Source organism: Spermophilus citellus, assembly GCF_964194105.1.
Source record: "Spermophilus citellus genome assembly, chromosome: 1".
NCBI lineage: Eukaryota > Metazoa > Chordata > Mammalia > Rodentia > Sciuridae > Spermophilus > Spermophilus citellus.
This window is the reverse complement of record NC_138182.1, coordinates 75708982-75729696: the sequence shown is the minus strand read 5'-3', so window position 1 is coordinate 75729696 and position 20715 is coordinate 75708982. Positions and strand designations below refer to the sequence as shown.

At 37.1% G+C, this 20715-nt stretch overlaps 1 protein-coding gene across 4 annotated transcripts in view; it reads right to left on the bottom strand.

The window, feature by feature from the left end:
* The window catches only part of PSPC1 (paraspeckle component 1), a 96071-nt gene that overhangs the window by 66025 nt on the left and 9331 nt on the right, over positions 1 to 20715 (bottom strand). For 3 of the 4 annotated variants that reach the window (XR_014021699.1, XR_014021700.1, XM_081292222.1), the window contains exons 2-4: positions 17871 to 18172; positions 4794 to 4889; positions 2152 to 2348 (exon numbers count right to left, since the gene is read on the bottom strand). Coding sequence is in view for 2 of the 4 variants with exons in the window: in XM_081292222.1 (XP_081148348.1) it covers positions 2152 to 2348; positions 4794 to 4889; positions 17871 to 18172 (595 nt within the window). In the remaining 2 variants the exon portion in view is untranslated. The remainder of the gene's footprint in view (positions 1 to 2151; positions 2349 to 4793; positions 4890 to 17870; positions 18173 to 20715) is intronic. The other variant, XM_081292223.1, reaches the window with a different exon arrangement.

The window sequence follows — 20715 nt, the reverse complement described above, 5'->3', positions numbered from 1 at the left end:
ATTAAAAAAAATTGGCTAGGGATGTGGTTCAAGTGGTTAACGCGCTTGCCTGGCATGCGCGGGGCGCTGGGTTTGATCCTCAGCACCACATACAAATAAAATAAAGATGTTGTGTCCGCCAAAAACTGAAAAATTAAAAAAAAAAAATTTTTTTTAAAAGGCTGGAAGGGCTGGTACACCTGTAATTCTAGCAACTCTACAAACCAAGACAGGAGAATTAAAACCCACACCTTATACTTTATCCAAAAAGTAACAGAAATTTACCAAAATGATTTAGAGTTGAATGAACAAATATTTACCTTTTAAAGAAACAATAACTCTGAAGTATACTGAATGGTTTACAGAAGGCAAACATCAGATAGAAGAAACTCCCATAAACATACTGCACATAGGCAGAGAGATATCTGTAGTGCCTCAATCTCTGTGGACAGCTAACTGAAGATAAATATTAACTGAAATGCTAACTTAAAAAATAAAAATGAAGGGGCTGGGGCTGTGGCTCAAGCGGTAGCGCACCCGTCTGGCATGCGTGCGGCCCGGGTTCGATCCTCAGCACCACATACAAACAAAGATGTTGTGTCCGCCGATAAATGAAAAATAAATATTAAAAAAAATTAAATAAAATAAAATAAATAAAATAAAAATGAAAAACTTAAGAATAAAGTAAAGATCTGGGGCTATAGCTGCTCAGCAGCAAAGAGCTTGCCTAGCATGTGTGAGGCACTAGGTTTGATTCTCAGCACCACATAAAAATAAACTAATAAAATAAAAGCATTGTGTTCATTTACAACTACAAAAAAAAAAAAGAATAAAGTAAAGAGCCAGGATGGGGATGTAGCTCAGTGGTAGAGTATGAGGCCCTGAGTTTGATCCCTAGTACCACCAAAAACAAAAATAAATAAACAAATAAATGACCTGAAGAAGAGAAAGTAATCCTATACTTAAAGAAAATAAAACTATAAGGCGTAATGGCAAAGAGTGGTGGCAGGAAGGACCAGAAAAAATTATTTGGAAAATTAAAGATCAGAAAAGGGAAGAGAGATATGAACAATAAAGACAGGTATTTTAAAAGGAAGTGAGCTTCTGACACGTTTAAATGGTTTATCATATTATTAGGTATCCGAGTAGGGAATGAGAGAACATTATGGCCCATTAGCAGTGCTCTTAGAAGTTCTGTTAGCATAGTCTCAAGTACCTTCCAGCTCATTACTAGGAATTTACTCTTTCTAAATCCCCCATATCCATCAGCGCACATGAATCTTTTATATCTCGTCTAGGTTATCCATCTATATCATTTTGGCATGTAGCAATAATTTATAAATGACCAGTATCTGTCCTAATTTCCAACAAATAATCTTGATACATGGTTTTATGACTTAACTAAAACTATCAAGAATTGCCCACTATACTTCTCTTTTTGCCTATAGAGTATATATTTGCTACTGACAAAATTTAACACCACTGAATTATCTCTAACAAATTACTCAACATAGGTAGAACATATAAGACTGAGCAAGCATTGTTAATCCAAAAACCTGAAATCTGAAATACTCCTAGTCCCAAGCATTTTGGGTGCTTACTCAACCTGAAATAATTTCATGTTTTTATAAAAGAAATTCTCAGAAAAAATAATTTTTTTGCTGTTCTTTTCACATTTTTTCTTTTTTTAATTTGTTCTAATTAGTTATACGTGACACTAGAATGCATTTTGACAAACTGTACACAAATAGAGCATAACTTTTCAATACTCTGCCTATAGATGGTGCTGAGTCACACCAGTAGTGTAATCATACTACATGTATATCATACATGTATAATAATGCCTATCTCATTTTACTGTCCTTCTCATCCCCGCCTTCCCAGCCCTCCCCTCACTCCTTTCTGCACAATCCAAAGTTCCTTCATTCTTCCCTACGCACCCCTCAGTCCCTGACTATGGATCAGCATCCACTTATCAAAGAAAAAATTTGGCAGCAAAGGGAAATATTGAGTTCCAACTCTTGTCTTTAGACTCCTAAATAGGAACTTAAGTAGTAATACATGTCAGTGGACACATAAATAAATCTCAAGAAGAAAATACCACACCATATCTATATGAAAATATCACACCATATCTATATGAAAATATCACACATATTTATATGTTTTTACCTTGCCTCATTAGCATTAATTGGTGTTCATGCCTAGCTGCTTCCATTTCTGCCTCCAGTTTTTCTTTGGCTTCTCTGATGTTTCTATCAACCTGCTCACGCTGCTGTTTTTCCATTTCATCAAGAGCCTTCCATCGAGATGCATACTCAAACTCAAATGTTCCAGGTTGAGCAAAACGTGGTGGCTGTTCTCTTTCCCTAAATTTACATTAAAAACATAAAGAAATGTATGCTTAAAAAGTAAACAACAACATCAGAAAATAACTACCATTTATTGAGCATTTATAATGTTCAAAGCTCTTCATCACATAGGTAGTACTCTGATTACATGGCAAAATGTAATATTTTAGTAATAAAAGCTGTTAGAAATCATTGTTAATAAATAAACTTTTAATAAACAGGTTAACTGGCTGAGCCAAAAATCAAAGGCCTAACCCACAACTTGTTTTAAGTGCTAACAAAATATTTTAAATTCAATATGAGCATCAGTCTGTTAACTGTGGTCCCTCAAGTACAGTATCTGGCCCCATCATGTAAATTTAGTATATATATATTTTGAGAGAAATAACATAAATGATGAGCAAACAAATGACCAATTAAAAAATAATAATAAAGGTCTATGAATGTTATCTAAAATTTTTTAAAAAATCAATTATTACTGGCTATGAGAACTTTAAGAAGTACTCATAGGATCATAGGAACACAATACAATCTTTTTTTTTAAATATTTTTTAGTTGTAGATGGACATAATACCTTTATTTATTTATCTTTATGTGGTGCTGAGGATTGAACCCAGTACCTTACACATTCTAGGTAAGCACTCTACCACTGAACCATAACCCCAGCCCCCACAATACAATCTTCATCCCACCTATAATTTGCAACTGTAAATTTTAACTTTTATTTTGAGGTAGAGAAAGAAAGATAAGAGGTGGGACCAATTTCAGAAAGATAAAGCATAAGGTTGTCACAGAGGGAAAGATGTAATAACCAGAAAAAGCTTTGAGGACCTTTCACAGGTACATGAGCACATTCAAAGGTTAGTCATGATCTAGATATTCTATACCTACAAAACAAATTTCCATCTTTTCTTTATAAAGTATTAACTTGGAAGGGTGAAGAAGTAAGATGATATACCTACCACTAATTTACTAAGAACTATATATTAGCAGTCCTAACTCTGAGACTGACTATAAAATAAATATAAGAATTCTTCTCTTTCTCTCTAGGAAAACAACATGGATTTTTGGACCTAGAATTAAATTTTAAACTTGCTTTTTATCCTCTGTGAGCATTTTCTCCTGAACCTGACTCTTTAGTAGTAAATCTAGGAAAATTAACTAGATTTCTTTAAAAAAAATTGTATTAAATCCCACTTTTGTTTAAGACTCTTATAATTCCAGTTCTTTAATTCCAGTTCACAATCCAAAAGTGTATACTATCTCAAATTTGTAATGGTAAGATATAACAAGAAAATATCAAGCAAACATTGTTAAGTCTTTGAAGAACAGCATTATGGTTCTGAATTATGATCCATTACTAGTGATACTCTTCCCTTGCTGCTGGTTGACGCCCCTATTCCAATGACTGACCCCCTTTCTCAGTCTTTTTTGATTCCTTCTGATCTTCCAATCTGCTATATATATATGGATTATTTCAAGACTCAGAGTTCAGTCCTTTAGCTTGTTATCACATGTTGGTACTCCCTGCCAGGAGAGATCCTCTAAAATCAGATGCACCCAACTACCTATTTGACTGCACTAGTAACACCCAGAATAGTGCTTGGCACAAAGACAATAAAGTGCCTGTTTATAAAAACATAAAGTATTTACAGACAACTTATGCAAATATAATTGTACCACACTAAATAAAAAAGGCAACTGATAGGGTTGGGGTTGTAGCCCAGTGGTAGAGAGCTTGCCTCGCACGCATAAGGCCCTTGGTTCATTCCTCAGCACATTCATTAAATAAATATAAAGATATTCTAATACCTTAAAAAATATTTTTTTAAAAAAAGGCAGGGTCTGGGATTGTGGTTCAGTGATAGAGCGCTCGCCTAGCATGTGCAAGGCCCTGGGTTTGATCCTCAGCACCACATAAAAATAAAATAAAGATTTTATTTTAGTTGTCCAACTATAACTAAAAAATAAAAATATAAAGAAAAAATTATTTCCAAAAAAAAGTGATTCAAAGGGGGGGGGGGGCAACTGATAAAATTTACAGCATTTTGAAAATGGGCTTTTTTTTTTAAACCTGTAAAATAGTTCTTCCTCTGTGCCAGGATATTTGACCTCCCAACACTACTCCCTACCCACCCAAAAGTCTTCTTTCTACTTAAATACACCTGAAGCATACTAACTGAAGATATATTTTCACATTATCTAGATTTCATTTTTCTCTAGCATGTCTCCTCCTAACCACCTACCTCTACCACAGTATAAAAGGAAAGATTATTCTAAGTAAAATTAATGTTTCACACACAAAAAGACAACTAGCATTCAACATAAACCAGATTACTCTATTAACCAGATTGTATGACTACACAGAATATCGTATAACCCAATAGTACTAGACAGTAAATATGATAAAATAAACACCCCTGATAGCACATATCTAAAATATCTTTATTAATAAAATCTTACTTATGATATTGCTGAGTTTTCTGCATTAGCTTCTCTGGCAAGCCATCTTCATCATCAAACTGCTCCATGGGCTCCACAATGACTGGACGAGGAGTCCTGGATATATAAATAATTAATAAATATTAACATAATGCCTACTTTCAACACCATTCTAGAAACTTTTTATAATAAATATATATGCTTGGAGCTGGGCGAGATGTCTCACGCCTGTATTCCCAATGGCTTGGGAGGCTGAGACAGGAGGATAACGAGTTCAAAGCCAGTCTTAGCAATGGCGAAGCATTAAGCAAATAAATAAAATACAAAATAGGGCAGGGAATATGACTCAGTGGTCGAGTACCCTTGAGTTCAATGACCAATACCAAAAAATAAATAAATAAAATAATGCTTGGAAAATATCTCAGTTGAGAATATGTCAGAAGTAGCATATCTTGGGCTGGAGTTGTGGCTCAGTGGTAGAGCACTCGCTTAGCACGTGCGAGGCCCTGGGTTTGATCCTCAGCACCACATAAAAATACAGATTTTTTTTTTAAAGTAGCATATCTTGTCATAAAATCAGTCAATAAATATTTGCTAGCCAGATACAGGTGAGTGTCAAAGCCAGAAAATATGAGTATATAAATTATCAATTATCAATCAGCAGAACCACTGTAGTTCACTTTTATAAAGCACAATGAAAAATAATGCATACCTAACCTATGTTTTATGTTATGTGGCCCTTATCATTCCCATGTCCCATCACTTCAAACCATGCATCTCTACCCACATCTACCCATATCCCAGTCTACCAGTGTCGTTCGGGGGGGGGGGGGGGGGGATCTTTCTTAAAAAACTGCTAAAGCCTGTTGGGCCCAGTGGCACACACCTATAATCCCAGCAGCTCTGGAAACTGAGGCAGGAGGATTACAAATTCAAAACCAGCCTCAGCAACAACAAGGTACTAAGCAACTCAGTGAGACCCTATCTCTAAGTAAAATACAAAATAGGGCTAGGGATGTGGCTCAGTGGTTGAGTGCCCTGAGTTCAATCCCCTGTACCCCATCCCCCAAATAAAAGCTAAAGCCTAAAATGACACCTAAAGGTATCAAACAAAAGTAGGAGATGCAAAAGACAAGACATTCATGGGGCAAGTTAGGGAAGAGGGAAGAGACAAGAGTGTAGACTGAAAGATGTGACTAGAAAAACATTCTCTTTTTTAATATTTTTCTAAGTAAGAGGAGGAAGGAAGAGTTATGATGTTATACTGATATTAAATTTTTTTTGCTATCAGCTCACCATGCACACAACAGTAAAATCTACTTACTCTGCCTTCAAAAAATGATGCTTCAGAGAGAAATAAGTTTGATTGTTAAAGTGCTACCAGAAGAGCTAGAAATGGGGAAGGGGATTTTTGGAATCCAAAAACTTCTGTTTAACACATAAACAAGATCCTAAACCAGAGAAAAGTATACAAAATTATTTTTTAAAAATTATATCTGAGCTAGTGGAAACCTTTTAAGAAAGAATTAAAATCAGGTATGGGATATTATGGAATGTAATTATAGAGACCTCAAATAAGCTAAGTAAGAACACAAAAGAAAAGGGATTTGAATTTTGTTACTTCTAAGAGGACTCAAAGGGGCCCAAAGGGCTGGGATGTGGCTCAAGCGGTAGCACACTTGCCTGGCATGCGTGCGGCCCGGGTTCGATCCTCAGCACCACATACAAAGATGTTGTGTCCCCCAATAACCACAAAATAGATATTGAAATTCTCTCCCTCTCTCGCGCTCTCTTAAAAAAAAGGGGGCCCAGGGCCAAAATGAAGATGATGCATTAAGTGGAGAATTTACCCACTGGAAACTAGGGCAGGACAGAAAACATAAGAATAGCAATAAAACCAGAAAAAAAGAGCTCCAGGTGAGCAAAGGTCAACAACGATAGAACATGCATATCCCTTCAATAACACAAGGCTATTCTAATTCCTCAAAATTCAAAAGATACTCAGGAAGGTGGGCTGGGGATGTGGCTCAAGCGGTAGCGCGCTCGCCTGGCATGCGTGCGGCCCGGGTTCGATCCTCAGCACCACATACCAACAAAGATGTTGTGTCCGCCGAGAACTAAAAAAAAAATAAATATTAAAAATTCTCTCTCTCTCTCTCTCTCTCTCACTCTCTCTCCTCTCTCACTCTCTCTTTAAAAAAAAAAGAAAGAAAAAATGGTGATCTTAAAAAAAAAAAAAAAAGATACTCAGGAAGGAAAATTACTAAGCAGACCACTTGTCTCAGAAAACATGACAATTACCTGAAAATGACAAGATTTTTACATGAAAACAGGAAAATGGTAAACAAGGTTAGGAGAAAAATAATGACATCTTTATACTCTGAAACATATCAGGTATTTTAACTATAACATGGACCATTAGCTAATTCCTTTTTTTTTTTTTTTTTTGGTGTCAGGGATTGAACTCAGGGGCACTTAACCACTGAACCACACCCCCAGCCATTTTTTGTAATTTTTTTTTTTAGAGACAGGGTTTCACCAAGTGGCTTAAGGCCTCAATAAATTCCTGAGACTGGGTTTGAACTCTCTCATCCTCCTGTCTCAGCCTCCCGAGCCACTGGGATTACAGTTTTGTGAAAACACACCCACTTGTGACTAGATGATTCTTAAAAACATTTGGGGAGAAAGGAAGTAAGAGTCTTCTTGGAAGAAACAAACACAAATGTGTATACTCTCACAGCCCCTCCTTTTATATTACCTTGTTCCTGCAATTCTACTTCTAAAGAGACATGAACAAGCGTGCAAAAATCAGTCACAATCACCTTTATCCATTATATAACAAAAGTGAGAAATATAGGAATGTGTGGCATACAGAAGGGAAGTTCTAAGGACTGTGTCTTATTTTTGTTAAATTAGGACATATGTGAAAATAGTAACATCTGTGATTTCACTGTACCTACTATTCTTTAGAATCATCCTTTGTCCATTTTCTCATCTTATTTTTTTTTGAAGTACTAGGAATCAAACCCACTTATACTCTACCACTAAGCTACATCCATAGACACACACACACACACACACACTCCCAATCCTCTTTATTTTTTAATTTGAGACAGGGCCTCACTTTTGTCCAGGCTAGCCTCAAACTTGCAATAATCCTTCCTTAGCTTCCCAAGTAGCTGAGATTATAGGTGTGCACCACCCCACTCCACTTTCACCCATCTTTTTAATTTCACTTTCATCTTTCAGTATTCACAAAGGTTTTAAATCTTAAACTCTAATATTTCTCCCCATTTTGTCACCAGAATAATCATCTTGAAAATGTTTCATTTAAATAAAAATTTAAGTTTTGTATAAGAAAATCCCATGAAATACCATCATTTGGAAAGGACCTCTAATTATGTTGTGACAGTGACTTAAAAGATGATGCAGGGGACTGAGATTGTGGTTCAGTGGTGGACCACTTGCCTACAAAAGCACATGTGAGGCAATGGGTTCAGTCCTCGGCACCACAATAAATAAATAAATAAAGGTGTTGTGTCCCTCTACAACTAAAAAAAAACTACTAAAAAGAAAGAAAGATGATACAAGGCTACAGGTGGTGCTCAATGGTATGGTGCTTGGCTAGCATGCCCAAGGCTCTAGGTTCAATAACCAGTACTACCAAGGCCAGTCTTAACAACATACCAAGGCCCTAAATAATGAGCAAGATGGTCTCAAAAAATAAAAACAAAAAGTTTGGGGCTGGGGATGTAGCTCAGTTGGTAGAGGGCTTGCCTCTCGTGCACAAGACCCTGGGTTCTAATCCCCAGCACCACCAGAAAGAAAAAAGAAAAAAGTTTGGGAATGTAGCTCAGTGGTAAAACACCATCAAAAAAGGTGGTAGAGTATTTTGATGACATAATTTTTAAAAAGTAAAGAGATGTCTTTTACTTTACCATTTTGTGGGTTTTTTTTTCTATATTACTCTTTATTAGCATAGTTGGGAATAACTAAAGAGTTATGATAAAATAAGCTTTAGCAAGACAAAATAACCAAATGTTTGACAAAGGAAAAATAAAAAATATTTTGATAATGTTATCTTAAATTTATATAGTGACCCAATAGACCAATATGGTGATTTTAAAGGGGGGGGGGTTCTTCTAATATTTTTTAATCTTCTTTTTGTTCTTTTGAAGACATTTACAAAATAACTGACCACATACTAAAATTTAACAGATAATTGAGACTGCTAAAACATATCGGGTCTAATTGAGAATGATAGTATCCCAAAGGTTAAAGCTGCTTTTCTAGAAAGGTTAGGTAGCAATTTACACTTCCACTACCAGCAGGTTTTTCTAAATAATCCTCAAATTTCCAATATACAAGTGAAAGAAATATTACAGCTGAGCACAATGGCACATGCCTATAATCCCAGTGGTTTGAAAGCTGAAGCAGAGGCAGAAGGATGGTAAATCAAGGCCAGTCTTAGCAACTTAGCAAGGCTCTAAACAATGAGCAAGACTGTCTCAAAAAAATTAAAAACCAAAAGGTTGGGAATATAGCTCAGAGGTAAAACACCAGCCAAACAATTGTTGAAAAGAAAAAAATAGGTATCACAATAGTATTTTTATTAAAGGATTTTTAAAATCTAGGAGAAATCTGATTTAATATAGGAAGACATAACAAAGTAATAAAATGATGGAAAAGTAATCTCTTTCTGGGGGCTGAAGATATGGCTCAAGCGGTAGCACGCTCGCCTGGCATGTGTGCGGCCCGGGTTCGATCCTCACCACCACATACAAACAAAGATGTTGTGTCCACCGAAAAAACTAAAAAAATAAATAAATAAAATTCTCTCTCTCTCTCTCTCTTAAAAAAAAAAAAAAAAAAGAAAAGTAATCTCTTTCAAATGAGTAGTATGCAAAAGCTATTACTGTTGAGAGCCACTGCCCAGTCAGAATGGCCCCTGGCATTTTGCCAGAAGTAATGGTTGAGAGGCGAGCTGGATTGAAACAGGCTATGTATTCAATTGTATATAGACCCCTGCTGTCTGCTACTTTGGAGCTCTAGCAGGGATTCCTGGGGAGTTCGCTTGGTTGGTGAAGTTCTGGTGGAGGGAGTTCCAGTTGGTGTGTGGGGTTCCTGGAAGGGCCGCGTGGGTGGCTTTCGGGGGAGTTGGGAAATAAAGTTTGTTCCTGCTTGAGTGATTTGTGCCCAGCCAGACTGCGGCAATTAGTATATCACATGTGTACAGAAATAAGTTAAGTCTAACACTGCTAGTCTATCACCCTAATTGATAAGGCTGCTTATCAGTGCCTAAGCTATTAGAACAATAGTTTGTGAACATAAACTTCTGGTAAATTTGATGACTGACCCCACCACCCTACACACACACACACACACTCACACTCACACACACACACACACACACACACACACTCCCCTGCACTCCAAGGCTCAGGTTAATTTTCCTGGTAGATAACACATCATTTCTTGCTTAGATGAATTAGAAACATCCTGTATGAATCTAATGGAAGGTCTCTTGGAAGTATACACTAGTTTCCAACCAACCATACTCCATGCTACTTTTCCCTTTTGCTTATTTGCTTATTTTGTGTACTTTCAGTATAATAAATCTTAAAGTATTGCACAGATGCTACAGCCTCTTGATCCTTACAGTGATCTGCCAAATCTGGAGGTATTCTTGGAGTCCTCATGATACACCTGTAAACACACTAACCAAATATAACTTCTACTGTCATTTTCACACTTTTATTTCCAGTCTTTTTTCTATTTAGCATAATATTTGAAAACAGCATATATCTAGTCTTATAGATATATGTATCTATAAGAAATATCTATACTTCCATTTTTAATTTTTTCTTGATAAATTGCTTTATAGAAAAATAAGCAAAAAATGAACATGCAAGAATTCTTTGGTTTAATCCCCACACTGCAAAGAGATGAAAAAAACCAAGCAGTTGATAAATAACATCTGTGCATAGTAGAATGCCCTATCATAATCAACAGAGTTGTAATTTGTTTAGTTTTGTTTGAAATTTTGTGGACACACTACAAAACTTAAACACCATTAAAATTCAGAAAAGAATTAAAACAAGTTCAAAATATACTCTTTTAAAGCATACAACTCAGTAATTTACATGCAACCATCACCACAATCTAATTCCTTAAGATTTTCATCACCGAGAAAAGAAAACCTGAACGTAATTAGCAGTCATTTCTCTATTTCCCTTGCCCTGATCCACTTTCTGTCTGTATGATATATCCTCCCTTTAAAAACACAAACAAGGCTGGGTGCAGTGGCACATGCCTGTAATCCCAGTGGCTCAAGAGGCAGAGTTCAAAGCCAGCCTCAGCCATTAGCAAGGCACTAAGCAACTCAGTGAGGACATGTGGTTCAGTGGTTGAGTGCCCCCCGAGTTCAATCCAAGGTATCCCCCCCCCAAAAAAAGCCAAACAAACAAAAAACTATTTGCCAGGAGTGATGGTAAACACCAATAATCCCAGTGACTAATAAAATTAGTAGAAGCTGACACAGAAGGATCCTAAATTCAAGTAATTTAGTAAAGCCTGTTTCAAAATAAAAAACAAAAAGGAATAGAGATATAGTCAATGGTAAAGCATCCTTGGGTTCAATTCCCAGTACCAAAATCAACAAAACTCTTATTGGGCCAGTGATGTAGTTCGTGGCAATAAACTTGCACAGCATACATGAGGCCCCAGGTTTCATGGTCAGCAGCACCAAATCTAAAAATAAATAACAAAAACTATTGAACATCATAATATATACTTCCACTATTATGTAATAATTCCCTTTGGGAAATAACTACATAACAATCCACAGTAAATGCATTTTAACTGATCATCAATTCTCTATTAATTTATATTTGTCCAAAACCATTAGAAGAAATCAGAACTAAAATGATAGCTGTGCATGGTGGCATGAGCCTGTATTATCAGCTACTCAGGAGGCTGAGTCAAGAGAACTGCCAAGTTCAAGGCCAGTCTGGGCAACATAGCATGACCCTGTTTCAAAATTAAAAGGGCTGTATGCCTGTAATCCCAGGCAACTCAGGAGGCTCAGGCATGAGAATCACCAAGTTCAAGGCCAGCCTTAGCAATTTAGTGATACCCTCTCTCAAAATAAAAAGTAAAAAGGGCTGGGAATGTGGTTAAGCATCCCTGGGTTCAATCTCTCTACCAGATGGACAGATATATAGACAGACAGACAGCTGCATTTATAGCTCAGGAGTAATATGTCCCCGGGTTAAATCTTCAATACCAAAAAATAAAGATGCAGGCATAGCACTATTATATATAGGTTTTTAATTTTCCCTTTCTCACTTTTTTTTGCCTCTTTTGTAATTTCAAAATAGCATAAGAATGTAATTTATACATACTTTTGTACAGTATATTATGTTGTTTATCCAACACCATGTATAATATGTAGCATTTTATGGCAAATTTAAAGATTTTCCTTTCTTCTTTTTTTTTTCTTCTTGATAATAAGAATTGAACCCAGAGACATTCTACCACTAAGCAATATCCCCAGTCCTTTTTATTTTTGAGACAGGGTCTCACAAAGTTGCCCAGCCTGGCCTCAAACTTGTAATCCTCCTGCCTCAGCCTCCCAAGTAGCTGGAATTACAGATGTTCAGTATGCCAACTGCCTCTGAAGATATTTTCAAGAAAAATTTTGATCTTACAAGATATTTACAGGGTTGGAGATGTAGCTCAGTAGTAGAACACTTGCCTAGCACGTGAAAGGCTCTGGGTTTGATCCCCAGTAATGGGGGGAAAAATATTTAGATTGTAAGCCCCTATGGTATCACTCCTGAGCAATTTACTCAAAAGACTTTCAGAAGTAATGCAGCTATCAGTCAATAAACATTTGATTGCCTCATATGAACCAAGACTACAAACAAAGCTAAACAAAACAGTCCCTAAAATCTTCAGACTAAGAAAAAAGATAATACTCCTCAAATTATGAGCTAGAATGGAACAAACTAGAATGCTGTCATAGACAGTAACAGGAAAGGGTCTGGGATTGTGACTCAGCAGTAGCACTTGTCTAGCACATTCGAGGCACTGGGTGTGATTCTCAGCACCACATAAAAATAAATAAATAAAGGTATTGTGTCTAATTACAAATAAAAAATATATTAAAAAAAAGAAAATAACAGGAGGATTAGAGGTATGCTCAGTAGTAGAGCATTTGCCTATTATGCACAAGAGCTTAGGTTTAATCCTTACCACAAAACTAGAACAAGGCCAGGCACAGTGGCGCACATCTGTAATCACAGTGGCTTCAGAGGCTGAGACGGGAGGACCTTGCGTTCAAAGCCAGCCTCAGCAAGGGTGAGGCACTAAGCAACTCAGTGAGACCCTGTCTCTAAATAAAATACAAAATAAGGCTGGGGAAGTGGCTTAGTGGCCGAGTGCTCTCCAGTGTCCAAAAAAAAAAAAAAAAAAAAATTAGAATAAGAATGAGAATAACAGAGGGACTGCAGTTTAGACAAGACAGTCAAAAGACTTCCTCTCCACCACATATTTTAGCTGGCACTACCATGCAAACAGCAGAAGAGAAGAGCATTCTGAATTCTCTTGAGATGCAAAGCTTCTAAGCAAAGAGAATCTGTAGGCAGCATCAATCACCCCACAACATAAAAAGCAAGGGACCTGATACCAGACTAAACTTATTACAGCTATAATTCAACTTACTACAACTAACTGCTATACAACTTTAAGCATATAACTTTACATTTCTGGGTCAATTTTTTCACATGAAAAATAGGACAAATAATAACCAGTATTACAGCAAAAATCCAAGAAACCATGATTATGAAATATCTCTGATAATAAAATGTTCAACACCTTGCCAATTCCCTCAAAACCATTCTTCCAAGTTGAGTGCGATGGCACACACCTATAATCCCAGCAGCTCAGGAGGCTGAGACAGGAGGATCGCAGGCTCAAAGCCAGCCTCAGCAACTGCAAGGCACTAAGCAACTCAGTGAGACCCTTCTAAATAAAATACAAAACAGCTGGAGATGAGGCTCAGTGGCAGAGTGCCCCTGGATTCAATCCCTGGTACCCCACCTCCCCCCAAAAAAAACTGTTCTTTAAAATATTTAAAAGCTACTTATGAGAACTTGTTAAATATTTACCAGTGTAAATATCACTTTAAAAAACACCAATTTTCTATCACTTTAAAAAACACCAATTCATCAAAGCTTGCAATAGAAAAAAATACAAATCACATGCTTCTCCCATTTTAAGAAATGTCTTGCCCATTCCTTCATTCATTCATGAAATAATTACCACAAGCCTACTATGTGACCAGGTATCATTAGAGTATAGGTGTTGTTCCCACACTGCAAAATAAAATTAAAATGAAACACAACACAGGTGCTGGGATTATAGAATTGGAACAAAACAAACCCCTGCCTTCATGGAGCTTACATTCTATTTGCAGAGAAAGACATACAAATTAGAGGCTGGCATTGTGGCTCAGCAGTACAGCACTCACACAGCACATGTGAGGCCCTGAGTTCGATCCTCAGCACCACATAAAAAATAAAGATACTGTGTCCAGCTACAATTAAAAAATAAATATTAAAAAAGAAAGACATAAAATTAAAGCATGGGCACTATGAAGAGAACTAAAATGAGGAGTGAATCCTAAGTGATTGTACAGAGGATGGTTACTTTAAAATAGGATGAGCTGGCCAGTTTCACATTCTAGTAATCCCAGCAATTTGGGAGGCTGAGACAGGAGAATGTCAATTTCAAGGCCAGCCTCTTCTGTAAAGAGAATTAATTTTAGCAAAGTAGGAAAAAAATGGAGCCAGGCGCAGTGGCACACGCCTCTAATCCCACAGACTCTGAAGGCTGAGGCAGAAGAATCACAAGTTCAAAACCAGCCTCAGCAATTTAGCAAGGCCCTGAGCAACTCTGTGAAACTATCTTTAAGTATAATACAAAAAAGAGTGGGGATGTGGCTCAGTGGTTAAGCGCCCCTGAGTTCAGTTCCTGGTACCAAAAAAAAACACGAAAATGAGGTTTATCCCAGTAAGGGAAGAAAGTTCTCCAAGCAAAAACAGTAAGACCAGAGGCTGATACCAGAACAAGCTGGCTGTGTTGTAAAGCAGCAGAACTACTATGAATTTCAATTTTAGCATGAGTGCTAAACAGTAAAAAACAGAGTGAAAAATGTTTTACAAATATCCAAACCTCTAAAGACCAAAGAAATATTATTTTAAATTCAATTTCCCACACCCTAAAATATTTGAATATTTCACAACCGATGGCTGACCGCACCACATGATAAAGAAATACAAAAATCTGCCAGGTGTGCACATACCCACAATCCCAGTGGTACAGGAAGCTCTGAGGCAAGACAATCCCTAATTTGAGGTCACCCTTAGAAATTTAGTGAGGCCCCAAGCAATTTAGTGAGATCTTATCTCAAAATAAAAAACAATTAAGTGCTAGGAATATAGCTCAGTGGTGAAGAGCTTCTGGGTTCAATCCCCAGTACCAAAAAAAATTAAAATAAGCTAAATTTAAAAAACAAAGAATCCGTCATAGAACAGCTTTGAAAAAAGAGTGAAGTTGATTGGACACGGGTGGGCTTACATCTGTAATCCCAGTTACTCAAGTGGCTGAATGAGGAGAATCACAAGCTCCAAGCCAGCCTGGGCAATGTAAAGAGACCGTGTCTTAAAATAAAATAATAAAAAGGGCTAGGGATGTAGCTCAGCAGCAGAATGCTAAGAGTTCAATCCCCAGTTTCAAAAGAAAAGTTAGATGATTTACACTCTCTAATTTCTCAAAGCTTAAAATAAATTAGGTAATTAACTAAGTAGCTTTAGAGCAGATACAGTGATAAACAGAACAGAAAGGAAAATAGATTCAGGCATGCCAGGTAAGTACTCTACTACTGAGCAACACCCCCAGACCTTTTCTTCCCCCCGATTTCCAATTTTGACAAAAATGCAAATAAGAAAAATGCAACTATAACCTTTTCAACTGTACTTCACAAAATACAAAAACTTCTGCTCTTTGGAAATCACGTTAAGAAAATTAAAAAGCAAGCCACAGGGCTCAGGAATGAGGCTCAGTGGTAGATCACTTGCCTAGGACACATGAAAGCCTAGATTCAATCTCCAGTACAAAAAAAAAAAAAAAAGGAAAGAGACATATTCATAATATAGACATGTGCTGGGTTTCTGTTCTCACGACTAAAAGGCTCAGGGGTCACTCCAGTTAAACTGGGCTAACTGGGATGCACGAAATAACCACATAAGAGACACAAATACCTTTTTCTTTGGGGTCGCTGTGACAGCTCCTCTGACCTTAAGGGTCCTCAGAAAGAGAGAGAGCGAGCACATGCTGACCCCTTTTATTGAGGGAAGCTATTCAAATGAGGCAAGGGGTCAGGTTTCAGGGGGCTGAGTATCTTCATGATGTCCACTGTCAGCAGGCTGACTGACATCTGGGTAGGCCACACCGAAGGACACAGTAAGAGAAGGGGACACACACAAGGCACTTCCATGGAAGATTCTATCCTAAACAGGGCAAGGGGTTATATTACAAAGGAACAGGTGAGCATAGCTTCACCCATGGGGCTACAGCAAGACACACCCATTTCTGTGACTGAGCACCTCAGCACCCAGCCGGGGAGTATAACTCAGTCACCCATAAGGTTGGCCTCCCACAGACATGTACCTAAAATAGATAATTTAGTAAAAAGACAAATCACTCAATTAGAAAATGGCCAAAACATTTCAGATACTTCATGGATATATAACTTGCCAAAAAGCATATAAAAAAGATGCTTAGCGTTAGCCATCAGGAAAATAAAATTTTAAACACAATGAGATACTACTATATTCACTAGAATATCTAAGATTAAAAATGCCCAGAGACTGAAAGAGGCAGAAGGATAGCAAGAAGACTCTCAGTAATTTAGCAAGACCTTGTCTCAAAAATTTTTTAAAGATGTTAAAAAAATTTAAAAAGGACTAGGAATGTAGCTCAATGGTAAAGCAACCTTCAATCCCTACTATCAAAAAAAAAAAAGAGAGAGAAACTAAAAATGCCAGGGCCTCTCATTTTTGGCTGGTGGGGATTCAAACACCTTGGAAAACAGTTTTGTCAGTTTGTTTTTTATTTTGGGGATTCTAGAGGAGTACCAGGGGACTGAACTCAGGGGCACTTAACCACTGAGCTATATTCCTCGCCCTTCTTTTATTTTGTGATAGGGTCTCACTAAGTTGCTTAGGGCCTCGCTAAATTGCTGAGGCTGACTTCAAACTTGAGATCCTCTTGCCTTGGACTCCCAAACCACTGGGATTATAGGCAGGCACCACCACACCCAGTTAGTTTTAACAGTTTTTTTAGGAAAATGAACATATAGCAACTTACCCCTAAGTATATACCTAAGCCACATGAAAGCATAATGTTCAAAAGAAGACTTGTACACAAATATTCATAGTGGCTTTATTCACAACAGTTGGCCAAACACCAACCCATAAGTCACTGGACAACTAGATATGGTCATAAAACAGAACATAATTCAGCTATAAAATACTATACACACATTGATAAGGATGAAATCTCACAAACACACTAAGCAAGAGAAACCAGACACAAAAGAGTACATGCTACATGATTTCTATTAATAAAGACTAAACTTATCTGTGGTAATAAAAAGATTAATATCTACTTAGGGCAGGGGTAAGTAGTAGAGAGTAAGTACAAAGGGGCACGATGTAACTTTTGGGGGACAATGGAAATGTTCCATATCTTGATTATAGTGGTAGTTACATGGTTATAAACATTTGTTAAAACTTATTTGGCTCAAATTATACCTCAATAAAAGCTAAAATTTCTTAAAGGATTGTTTTATATGATTCATAAGTCCTAGTGAGCAATACATAAAAATTCCTTTTTCACATTCATCAATAATTCATTCAATACCTACTTACCATATGCCAAGACAGTATGAATTGTAAAGGAAGACAGAATTCCAGAACAGAGAGAAGACCATATGTAACTGGACAAAAGAAGGACGAGATATTTAAAACTTACGTTGTTAGCAAGAACGCCCCATCACCACATCTTTCCAGAGCCTTTCGTGCAGGAGGTTTTGCTGCAAATTCTACAAAACCTTTTCCTGTAGCTCTACCACGATCATCCACAACCACAACAGCTTTCTCTACTGGACCAAACTGGGAAAATGCTTGTTCTAGAAGCTCATTGGAAACAACTGGAGAAAGGTTCTTGACCGTTAGGGCTGCTCCATGTGTAGCAAAACGAATTCGGAGAGGTCTACTCTTCAAAATGGTGCCATCCAGCTCTGCTTTTGCAATTTCAGCCAATGTTCTGGATTCCTTTATAAGAGGAAAAATCATTTTTAAAGATGATAGTAACAAAAAAATTTAAAACAGTGGCTTGCTTCTAAGGAAAACTAGGTAATTTTAGGAAATGGCTGATAGGGTTACTTTGATTTTCCTTTTACTTTCTTATCACTTGCTTTTTATTAGTTATTCAAAGACCATTGTGCACCCTAAGTAAAAAATCCCAACCCACTGTCCTGTTAAAGGTCATTATATAGCCAGGCATGGTGGTACATGCCTATAATCCCAGCAGCTCCAGAAGTGAGGCTGGAGGAGGCTGAGGCAAGAGGATCACAAGTTAAAGGTCAGCCTCAGCAACTTAGCAAGGTCCTAAGCAACTTAGTGAGACCTTGTCTTAAAATAAAAAGGGCTGGGGATGGACCTGTGATAAAGTGCCCCTGGGTTCAGTCCCCAGTAACATCATTATATAAAGATTAATTACTCATAAATAAATGAACAGTTGTAAAATACTCAAAGCAGTATCTTTTAAATATCTCCTACATTGAGCAGGGGTGTGGCTCAGTGGAAGAGCACTTGCCTAGCATGTGTGAAGCACTGGGTTCAATTCTCGGCACCACATATAAACAAATAAATAAAATAAAGGTTAATCAAACAACTAAAAAAAAAAAAAGAAAGAAAGAAAAACTTGTGATCATTGTGCACTGCTGGTAAGAATAAAAAAACGATATTGTTAAAAGCCAGCCTCACCAATAGCAAGGTGCTGGGCAACTCAGTGAGACCCTGTCTCTGAATAAAATACAAAGAGGGCTGGGGATGTGGCTCAGTGGTCAAGTGCCTGAGTTCAATTCCCAGTAACTCCACCATCAAAAAAAAGATATTGTTAAAAAAAAAAAAAAACTTCCTACATATATTAAACAAATAATTACTTTTTGAGACCAAGTGCCATTTACTATGAACTATCATAGAAAGAATAATTCTCTATGCCCTCAGTTTTTTTATTTTTTTAGTTGTTGATGGACCTTTATTTTATTTATTTATTTGCAGTGCTGGGAATCAAACCCAGTGCTTCACACATGCTAGGCAAGTGCTCTACCAGAGACACAACCCCAGCCTGTGCCCTCAATGTTTTTGATATTGTTATTTCAAAGCCTCCCACCTCTCCTCGACAAATTCCTTTTCTTTTTATTTCTACTTTTTTTATATTACCTGTAAAAGTTACTATTAGGTCTTATTAACTACACCTCCTTCATCAGCTACACATTTTTCACTATCATACGGAGAGAAGCAAACACACACATTCATGGGCTGTAATAAATCTATTGTACAAACAAGTGTGCCTAAGCACTTTTTTTATAGGTATTTTTTTAACATTTATTTTTTAGTTGTAGGTGGACACAACATACCTTTGTTTTATTTGTATGTGGTGCTGAGGATCGAACCCAGTGCCTCACATATGCAAGGCAAGCACGCTTCCTCTGAGCCACTACCCCAGCTCCCTGAGCACTTTTATTTTTTTATTTTTTAAGAGAGAGTGAGAGAGGGAGGGAGAGAGGGAGAAAGAGAGAGAGAGAATTTTAATATTTATTTTTTAGTTTTCGGCGGACACAACATCTTTGTTTGTATGTGGTGCTGAGGATGGCACGCATGCCAGGTGAGCGCTCTACCGCTTGAGCCACATCCCCAGCCCCCCTAAGCACTTTTAAATTAGAAAAAAAATGCTCATTACTGAAAACACAAGATAACAGAACTTCCTTGATTTGGAGAATTCAAAGTTGGTGTAGAATAGGGGTATGGGTGTAATTTAGTGATAGAATGCTTGCCTAATATTAGTGAGAAAGGCTGGATCTACAGGGCCATAAATAAGTAGGTGTAGAACACAGGTATCTAAGATAATAGATAACAAACTGGTAAATGTCATAAAGATATGCTTTTTTCATTCAATCTCTAAAATGGTCTCAAAAGCTAGAAGTTACTGTCTTCATAAAATACTTGTATGTTTTTCTTTCCTTCTTTTTTTTTTTTTTTTTTTTTTTGATGGCACCAGAGATTGAAACCAGGGGCGCTTAACTACAAAGCCACAACCCTAAACCTTTTTATATTTTTTTAATTAGAGAAAAGATCTCACTAAGTTGCTTAGGACTTTGCTAAGGTGCTCAGGCTGACATTGAACTAGTGATCCTCTTGCCTCAGCCTCCCAAGTCAGTGGGATTACTGATGTACACCATTGCACCAGGCCACGTTCTATACTTTCTAGCAGACGGAGTTCAACAGGTGTACAAGTCAAGATTCACCTACCAGTAGATTTAAGATTTGCACCTTTGGGGGCTAGAGATGTAGCTCAGTAATAAGACTGCTTTCCCTGAAGGCACGAGATTCTGGGTTCAATCCCCAGCACTGGGGAAAAAGAAAAAAATTTTAAAGGGATTAGAGTGTGTAACTCAGTGATAGAATGTGTACTTAGTAAGCATGAGGGCCTGGATTCAAACCCTAGCAACAAGAAAAAAAGTTTATACTTTCCATGTTTTAAATGGTTTTAAAACAGTTTTCTCAGCCTCAACATTAATATTATGGATTGG